At 42.8% G+C, this 9,890-nt stretch overlaps 1 protein-coding gene across 1 annotated transcript in view; it reads left to right on the plus strand.

The window, feature by feature from the left end:
* The window catches only part of Fstl1 (follistatin like 1), a 52,457-nt gene extending 43,634 nt beyond the window's left edge, over window positions 1-8,823 (plus strand). Inside the window, exons 9-11 of the mRNA XM_090345608.1 lie at window positions 326-436; window positions 2,752-2,828; window positions 6,363-8,823. Coding sequence (XP_090201734.1) covers window positions 326-436; window positions 2,752-2,828; window positions 6,363-6,407 — 233 coding nt within the window. The 3' untranslated portion in view covers window positions 6,408-8,823. The remainder of the gene's footprint in view (window positions 1-325; window positions 437-2,751; window positions 2,829-6,362) is intronic.
* Window positions 8,824-9,890: the final 1,067 nt, after the last annotated feature.

Consider the following 9,890-nt stretch of genomic DNA (forward strand, 5'->3'; position numbering starts at 1 on the left):
TAGGGCTTGAACTCAGGCATGAGCACTATCCTTGGGCTTTTTCAAGGCTAGCGCTCTACCATTTGAGCCACAGCACCACTTCTGACTTTTTTTGTGTATGTGGTATTGAGGAATCGAACCCAGGGTTTCATGCATGCTAAGCAAGCACTGTACCACCAGACCATGCTCCAGGCCCATAAGGTCCCAATTTCTGTTGCTGGAGACATTTGCTCAGACATGGCAGACCTTATGTGGGGAAAACGGGCAGATGTGCAGGGGTTAGCAAGAACACCTATCCTGTTTTACCCTCACCACCAAACTGCTATCCCTATTTCCAATCCAACAGAGTGCGCCCTGGAGGATGAAACATACGCAGATGGAGCTGAGACAGAGGTGGACTGTAACCGCTGTGTCTGTGCATGTGGAAACTGGGTCTGCACAGCCATGACCTGCGATGGTAAGCTGGGCTCATGCAGAAAAAGCTGTGTCGAGAGTGGAATGACATAGGAATGAGAGAAGATGGCATAGGAATGATGAGGAAGGGGTAATAGTGGGAAGCAACCCTTTAAAAAGAAAAGTTGAGGTTATTCAGAGATGGCATGGTAGTCAGATCCAGATGTCAGAGAGAGCTTGGGCTAAAAGGTGTGTTGGAATCACTAGCATTCTTTCAGGGCCTAGGCTACAATGATGCCAGAGATCAAGAGATCAATAGATCAATCACATCAAAGCCAAGTTCAAGCAAAGAGCCTGTGGCCATTCATATTGGAGGCAAGACAGAGAAGGGTGCTAAAGCCTGGTCTGGCATGGAAATTCCAATTAGTTGAAAAATTATGCCAGATGAGGTAAACTATATTTTAGGATATTAACTAAGGCAAGAAAAATTAGTCTGGTGTTAGGAATTATGTTCAGGAATATCCAATAAGACAGTGACTAGGAAGTGAAGGTCAATGCCCCAGAAGAGGTTCTAACACAAGGAGCTCAAGAGCAACAACAGTGTATATAGAAGCCAGTGCTATCTGAAGAATCAAACCCAAGCATAGGACCAAGTTTCCGTATGGAAAAGCAGGAGGGTTACTTAACTGTAGGAATGTGTAGAAAAGCAGGAAAGTGCTGTTTACCAATTCAAAAGTTGTAGAAGTTACTAGAAGTCATGATCAGAGCTGGGATGCTAGGTGCTGGTAGCTGAGGTCTAAGAATCACAGTTCAAAGCCAGCCGGACAGGAAAGTCCATGAGACCCTAATCTCTAATTAATCACCAAAAAAAAAAAGCCCGAAGTGGAGCCATGACTCAAGTGGTAGAGCACAAGAATTCAGAAAAAAGCTCAGTGACAGTGCCCAGGCCCCCCGAGTCCAAGCTCCAGGATTGACATACACACAAATAAGACTCAGCTAGAATAGCCAGGCCACACACATTGTAGCTACAGAAGTCAGCCTCCACTAGGCATCTTCTTTGTGTCTTCTTTAAACTCCTTTCCACATACCTAACTGTTCCAGCTCTGGCTTTGTATTGGTAGCCTTCCATCTGTCAAATGCAGCAATCAGTGTGCAGCTGATCTATAGAACTAGAACAGGTGATCATCCAGGTAGTAAGTTGCATGGCATATATCAAACAATCCCAGTTATCACCCCCATAAGACATTGCTCATCTCCACAGTCACACAGATCTGGATGGCTGATCCACCCTCCCAGACAGGCTCAAGTCCCGTATTCAGAGCTCTCCATGGGTTGGGTATAAAGAGCAATGTAGAGCATGGCTTTCCACAAGCCTCAGCACATGTTGGTACATTGGGCATTGAGATAAGAGGGCACTGTAGAGGCTGCATTCTGGGTGTTTTTCAGTCTAGTGTCTTAACACTAACATTCCAGCCTTAGATCACAAATCCCCAAAGGACAGGCAAGTAGGAACATGGAGATAGTGCCGGCAGAAGACAACAGGGTGAAGGGAAGCAGCTCTAAGTGTAACTGATGCCGTGCTCCAATATATTCTAATGATTAACTCGTATCTGATAAACAAGATTCCTGGGCACCCTCCCAAACCAAATGAATTGGAATGTGCAAAAAGAACAGCCTGAGAACTTGGAGAGTTCTTGTTTATAGGGAATATTCGGGAAACATTACAAGATTCAGTGGTTATCAACCCTAACTGCATAGAATTGCCTAGAGAAGCCTTTAAGAACAAACCACAACAAAACTGGCATCTAGGCCCCACTAGATATGAATAAAGTCAGAATAACTGAAGGCAAAAGCTAGGCAAATTTAGATTTCTGTTTCTTCATTACTTACGTGTTTGGCTGTGCCAGAGACTGAATGCTGTTGCATGCTAGGCAGGTGCTCGTCCCCTGAGATGTATCATTAACCAGCAATTGCATATTTAAATATTTTCTGAGACATTTATGGTTGGGTGATAAATGATTGAAAATCACTAGCCTCCCACCTCAACCCTAGAATTCCCTGAGCAAGGATCTAAGTTCTCAGCATATCTTTGTCTGCAGGACCAGCCTGTAGCATGGCTGTGATGAGCCTAGGTAAGCATACATACTTACCCGGAGAGTCAGTCCCATCACACATCTCATTACACAGTGAAGGAGATACTAGGAACCAATGCCAAAGAATAGTTGGTAGATCTCTAGTTGACCTTGGAAGTGCAGTCGCATGGGACCCTTCATGTCTTCACACAAAGAGGAGAGTGATTCACCTCTCCTTCAACCTATAAGGTTGATCACGGTGGATCCTTTGCCACTACTGCTCTGAGCTTTTATTTTTTTCTTACAGGAAAAAATCAGAAGGGAGCCCAGACTCAGGCAGAGGAGGGGATGACCAGATACGTCCAGGAGCTCCAGAAGCACCAGGTGAGTGGAAGCCGCTGGGCTGACTCAGGTGTTCCTCAGACATCAGGCTCTTGTATCACTCACACACTGTCCAGTGCCCAGGAGACATACTTTGACCAACATCATAGATCCCTTCTGACAGCACCACACCTACACTCACAGCCTTTGGTACGCATACTTCCTCCATGAGGTCTGCAGACAGCCTAGCAGGCGCCAGCATTTGCAGGCTACAATTTGATGAGTTGCTAGCTAAGTTCAAATCTGTTGCTATGAGCATTTCCTGCTGTGACTAGTGCCTACATTCAAACACTATACTCTCCATAAAAGGCCTACATCTAAACACTATACACTCCATAAAAGGAGAATCTATAACTTGTTCATCCTTGTAACCTCACACCCAGCCCAAAGCCTGGTACATACCCAGCACTCAGTGAGAATGAAATAAATAGAATGGGACCACAGTTGAAAGAATTTTGATTAAATGATGGCCTGTTTAGAGAATAACCTCTGGTTAATGAAGTTTTCCTTTCTGGAGATTCAGGAAGATAATAAATAAGAATTCTGTGCAGGTTCTATGTCATTAACTTGAGGACCTTGAGGAATGATTTCTTAATAGAATAGCACCCCATTAGCACGTTGTAGAAAAATCCTGGTCCAGTCTTTCCACTGGCTTATCATTTGTAGACAGGGCTAGCTAATGTTCCAGTTTTTGAGGACTGTAATGATAGAACTGCTACACTACTGAGATGAAATATTTGACATGAGTTAAAAGAGCTGTTGATGTTAATAGTCTTTGCTTATGTTTATTTACGGTTCTGTTATATGTGTTTTGTCATATTATCACTGATTGAATAGAAATCTCATGTTGGCTATAGAAGCTTCTAATCATTCGCTTTTCCCAGTTCTACCAGCCTTGCATGTTCAAATGAGTTCAACCCGGTATAAGGAAAACTAAAAACAACTTCTTAGAATTCCTTTTATTGGGGTGGAGAAGTCACAGTTATCAGAATCACTCTCCACCATTGCAGATGGTGGGAAATGATTCCAGTAATTCACATTTTTCAGTTTCTCTGACTTGTGGGTGTTTCTTCAAGAGACAGGGACTCAATAAAGAGAGTTTGTTGCTATACAGTCCCAGGAAAGAAGCAATAAAACATTGGCATCCAGTTGCAAATAGGCATGAAGGATTTAGTTGAGCTAGCAAACTATTGAGAACAGAGTCCCTGTGCCAAAGTAGGAGGGAGCAGAGGAACCTCCCAGGAAGCCTGACCTTCCGCCAGGAAATGACACTGCCATTTCTGTCCACCAGTACATGTGGGTGTTTTCAGAGTAGGCTCTTAAGGCCAGGCCTTGGGCAGGGAGTAGGTACTGGCAGTAAGAAGTCATTCATGCCAAGGGTCACCAAAGGCCAGAGATGGAACGCCATATCTGCTGCATTTAGCCACTGTTGTCACGAGTTTCCTATTTCATTTTTTTCTAATTGAAATATGATTTGTATATCATAAAATTCACCCTCTGAAAGTATGCAATTCAGTGGCTTTAATATTTTCCTAAGATTGTAAACCATCCTCACTATCTTAATTCTAGTACATTCAGCATTCCAGAAAGCATCTCTATGCCAATTAGAAGTCACTCCCCATTCTTCTTGTCCCTCTGCCCCTATAAACAACTAATGGACTTCCTGGCACGCTGACCCTGCCTATTGGGGAAAAATCATATAAAATGATACTTTACTATGTGACTTGTTGCACTTAGCATAACGTTCCTGCTACCAAGATGAATTAGTACTTCACTCTTCCTTATGGCAGAATAGCATTTCATGCAGGCGACATTTGGGGTATCCATTTCATGGATATGTATGTTATTTCCGTGTTTTGGCTCCAGTAAAAATGCTGGCAAGAACATTATTGTACAAGGTTTTGTGTGGATATTTATTTGCAATTCTACCTACATAAGAGTGGAATTGCTAGGTCCTATGTTGAACTTTTTGTGTGTGTGTGTGCCTATCCTGGGGCTTGAAATCAGGGCCTGAGCACTGTCCTTGAGCTTTTTCCTCAAAACTAGCACTCTGCCACTTGAGCCACAGCACCACTTCTGGCTTTTTCTATGTATGTGGTACCTAGGAATCAAACCCAGGTCTTTGTGCATGCTAGGCAAGCACTCTACCATTAGACCAAAATCCTAGTCCCTATATTGAACTTTTGAAGAACTGGCAGACTGTTTTCCTGAGTGCTGCAACATGGCACAGCATTCTACTATTTTCACATTCTTACCAATATTTGCGATATTTATTTTATTTTATTACTTTATTGGGGCTAGATCTCAAGGTTTTGTGCTCTCTCTTTTTTTTTTTTTTTTTTTTTTTTGCCCAAGGCTGGCTTTCTACCACTTGAACCACACATGTTCACTTCTGGCTTTTTGCTATTTAATGGGAGATAAGTGTCACAGTTTTCTGCCTAGCTGGCTTTGAACTTTGATCCTCAGATCTCAGGCTCCTGATTAGCCAGGATTATAAGTATAAGCCATCAGTGGCCAGCTGTGATTACTTTTTTTTTTTTTGCTAATCCTGGGGCTTGAACTCGGGGCCTAAGCACTGCCCTTGAGCTTTTTCCTCAAAACTAGCACTCTGCCACTTGAGCCACAGCACCACTTCGGCTTTTTCTATGTATATGGTACCTAGGAATCAAACCTGGTTCTTTGTCCATGCTAGGCAAGCATTCTACCCCTAGGCCAAACTCCAGCCTTTTTTTTAGCTGTTTGGTAGGATCTCGCTGGACTTTTATCCGCATGTTGTTTGCATAACTAATGATGCTGAGCCACTTCCTAGGTACTATTTGTAAGTCTTCTTTGGAAGAGTGTGCCAAACATTGTTATAAGAGCTAGCTAGCACTGTCTCACCCTCACGTTGCAGCTGAAGACTGTGTGATATAGAAGTATCTCAAACCTATTGCTTGTTTGCCTTTTTCTGTTCTTTCTTGTTAGTACTGCATTTGAATTCAGACTTTGAACTTCAGCCCTTGCATTTGCTAAGCAAGCACTCTACCACTTGAGCCATACCTCCTAACATGTTTGCTCTAAGTATTTTTCAAATAATTTCTCATGGTTATGCTTGGCCAACTTGAACTGAGATCCAGCTTTAGCTTTTTATTGGTTGAAGAGTCCTGTACACTTATTGTCCAGATTGTCCTTCAATCAATCTCTGTCTCTCAAGTAGCCGGGACTGCAGTAATGAGCCTTTCTGCCTGGCCTTGGAACTTATCTAGAACTTGGAGTCAGAACATTTTCTAATATTCCCCTTTAGTGTTTTTTCTTTAGATTTAAAACAAGGATAATAATTTCTATTCCACTAGTTTTAAGAGTTCAGATGGGGTCAGCTGGTAATTCAGTAAACAGCTCCAACCTGACCTTGTCATGAACAAGACATGTCCTTGAATCGTTCAGTATCCTAGGGAGAGCCTGACAAGCAAACAGAACTAAAAATTTAGTATGAGCATGTCATTATCTGTCAGTGTTATGTACATTTCCACGATGATCGTTTTCTCTTACATCCCAAAGGAAACAGCTGAAAAGACCAAGAGGATGAGCACCAAAGAAACCTAAGAAGAAGTGTAGGGGCACAGTGTCTGGAGCCCGGCGCCTTCTCTTGCACAGCGCCGAGTCCAGTACTCATCAGTGTCTGCCACAATCGCCACATCACCAATATTTGCTTATATAGCAATGAATTTTATCTTGTTTTATTTGTTTTGCAATAAAGGAAATGGGGGGGGGGGATGCTGGTTAGGAAGCGGAGGACCAGAGAGCCAGAGCTTTGTTTCAAGGAGTGCTGCAAGAGAAACTAAACAATGCTCTGGGGTTTGGGGGTAAGTGAGGAAACAGTGGGGTAGGGAGAGGAACAAACCCACATCTGAAGGCTGGCAGCTGTGAGCAGGCTGTAGGGAGAGCATGCCATATCCTAGAGGATTTGGGCAGCTGTCCTACAAAAGGGCAGGATGCTCAGTGGCCAGGAACACATGATACTTTGGGACCTGCCATCACCCTGCCATCCCGCTATTCCCATGGCAGGCTTTCTGCTACTCCCATCCTCCCAACTCTAGCCTCTAGAAACCCAGCCCTCCTGTTAATTACTTATCTCTCAGCCTTGGATGGAGTTTGGAGGGGTACCTGTGTCCCAATGATGCAAATATATACTCCCTCTGAGCCACTAAGAGACCTAACCAATTTTTTAAATACTCTTTACCAAAGGTGCTACTTCTCTGTAAAACACTTTTTTTTTTCTGGTTTGGCAAGGTGACTTTATTCTTCAATGATCACTATATGTTATTTTATAATATTTTATTTTCTTGACTAGGTTTTAAGCTTTTGTAATTATTTTTCAGTAGTCTTCATCATTGTGGAGGTAGAAGGTATTTGGTGTTGTCACTGGTGCATGGACCCATAGAACCCAGATGCCTCTACCCTGTCACATATTAGATTAGATATAACCCAGAGTTGGCACATCCTGGCTTCCAGCAGGTCAATTCTGTACCAAGAGGGATAGGGGATGCCTCAGATAGAAGCCAGGGGAAGAAGACACATCATGTAAGGCTTTTGAGATTCAAAAGTTTGGTTATTGGATGTTGCTGTTATTTTCATTTATTCTGAGAATTTTGGGTCAATCAGCATGCCAAAGGGTGGAGGCTTGCGCTATCTTGGCCTGCTAACATGCCTCCAGATCTACCACTAACTAGCTCAGCGACTTTGACCCTGTCTCCTCCTATTTCTGGGACTCAGTTTCCTCAGTAAGCTAGTAAGAATGCATTCATCTTCTGATGTGATAAATGATAAATATTCTAGTTCTAGTCATTGGTCCAGAGGGAGATAGGTTCCTGTGATTGTTTTTTGTTTTTTGTTTTTTTCATCTTCTCAGGATAAATGAATCCTTATTGATAGAACAAAAAGAATCAGCCAGTCAAAGGCAAGGTGATTAAGTTTGACCTCAGCGTGAATGAGCCTTGCAGGCTGTTTGGGAATGGAAGGCCTTCCTGAGAAGAATAGGAAGAACCTTCCCCACTTCCCCAACCTGTCTTCAAACTGCACCTATCAGTACAAGCAAGCTCTGCCCGAGATCATAAAGGGCATTTCCTGTAGAATGAGGATACACGGACATTTCAGATAACGGGAATGAGAAGTGGAAATTGAATCCAAACCATCTTAGGGAGAAATTGGTTTTGCAGTCAGCCCTGTGTCTTTTGACCTCTTCATTTTGAAGCCCCCTCATCACCATGTTTCATATGCATTTGGCATAACAGAAAATCAGAATTTTTTGAGGTCTCTCTTAAAAAAAAACTTACAAAAACAGATTACAGAACCTCAGAGGGAAATGATTTAGGTTGTACTTCACAAGCAACTGTGAGAAAACCTGTGCCAGAAATGGAATTCCTTCTAAATAGTTTTCCTTGTTCCCATTTGAAAAGAGAACATTCCACTTCTTTTAGAATTTGGAGCTTTTATTTAGAAACTCTGAACACCACATGTGCAGTCTGAACGCTGCTTCCTGTCCAAGTGCCTTGGAGAACTCGCAGAAGGATGCCTTAATCAAAAGTTTTGCAGCCGGGCGCAGTGGCTCACGCCTGTAATCCTAGCTACTCAGGAGGCTGAGATCTGAGGATCACGGTTCAAAGCCAGCCCGGGCACTAAAGTCTGTGAGACTCTTATCTCTAATTAACCACTAGAAAACTGGAAGTGGCACTGTGGCTCAAGGGGTAGGATGGTAGCCTTAAGCTGAAGAGCTCAGGGACAGCACCCAGGCAAGTTTTGCTAGTTCTTGGACCTGATAGGAGAAGGCAGGAATACTAGTCCATTGAAAGAAAAAAGCCATGATATATCTTCACCAGTCATATTTAGAACAGTCATGACCCCACCTTTCCACCTTAAATTCCCAAGAGCAAAACTCCATTTCCTCTTGTATTCTGCTGCTTCCGTGGTAAATAGGGCAGCTGTCATCACAGGGTCATATGACCTGAGGACCATTCATGGAAAGCTGCTAAATAGCCTAGTTTGAAGAATATTGCATGAGCTTTGCATGAAGCCAGCAAGCAGGATTAAAACAGGTTCGCTTCCTTCAGCTGTCTAAGAACACGTAAGGCTTAGACTGCAAGCTTGCTGGGCTTTCTCTGTGTGTTGTTTTATAAACACTACAGTATCTGTTAAGATCCAGTGTCCATGGGAACCTTTCTACAAGCCATGACTATACTATAGATTCCATCACTGTGTTTGGAAAGCAGGGCTCTTCTACCTGTAAGCCCACGTGAACCCTTTACACCTATGATTTAAATAGGCAAACTTCAGGAAACAATTTGAACAGGTTTCTATCGCTTGTGTGTTTGTGAACATGTAGTTGTATTTAGTATGCTACCACATTGCATTTAACTTGTTTTGTAATTCCTGATTTTTTGTTACTATTGATAAATAAAGAAAAGGAAATCACTGTTTTATTGTTTTCCTCCCTCCCCCAGTAAAAGCCAGCTAAAATTGTGAACACCACATTTAACAATTTACATCATAAAAATGTTTCAGGAGCCTTAAAATGGCCTAAGAGTTTCTCCTAGAGAACTCTTGGAGCTTGGTGCTGGTGGCTCATGCCTGTAATCCCAACTAATTAGAAGGCTGAGATCTAAGGATCATAGTTCAAAGCCATCCCAAATAGGAACACATGAGACTTGAGACTTACCTCCACTTAACCATGAAAAAGCTGAAAGTGGAGCTGTGGCTCAAGTAGTAGAACACTAGCCTTATGCAAAAAAACATTTAGAACAGTGCACAGGCTCTTAGCTCAAACCCCAGGACCAGCGTACACACACATACACACACACCCTGGGACTAAAAAGGAAAGTATTTGGATAGGTTTCTTTTAAAGGATCATAAATGGCGGGTCTGGACAGGCAGAGATGAGAAGTCTGAGTGTCTTGGTCCATGCAGGTTGCAAAAATGAAATAACTTAGACTGGGTTATTTATAAACAACTTACCACTCATGGTTTAGAGGCCAGGAAATCTTAAGACCAAGGCACCAGTAGATTTGGTGTCTGATGAGGGCCTGCTCTCTG

The sequence above is a fragment of the Megascapheus bottae genome, chromosome 1 (assembly GCF_031878675.1).
Source record: "Megascapheus bottae isolate mThoBot1 chromosome 1, mThoBot2.hap1, whole genome shotgun sequence".
Classification (NCBI taxonomy): Eukaryota; Metazoa; Chordata; class Mammalia; order Rodentia; family Geomyidae; genus Megascapheus; species Megascapheus bottae.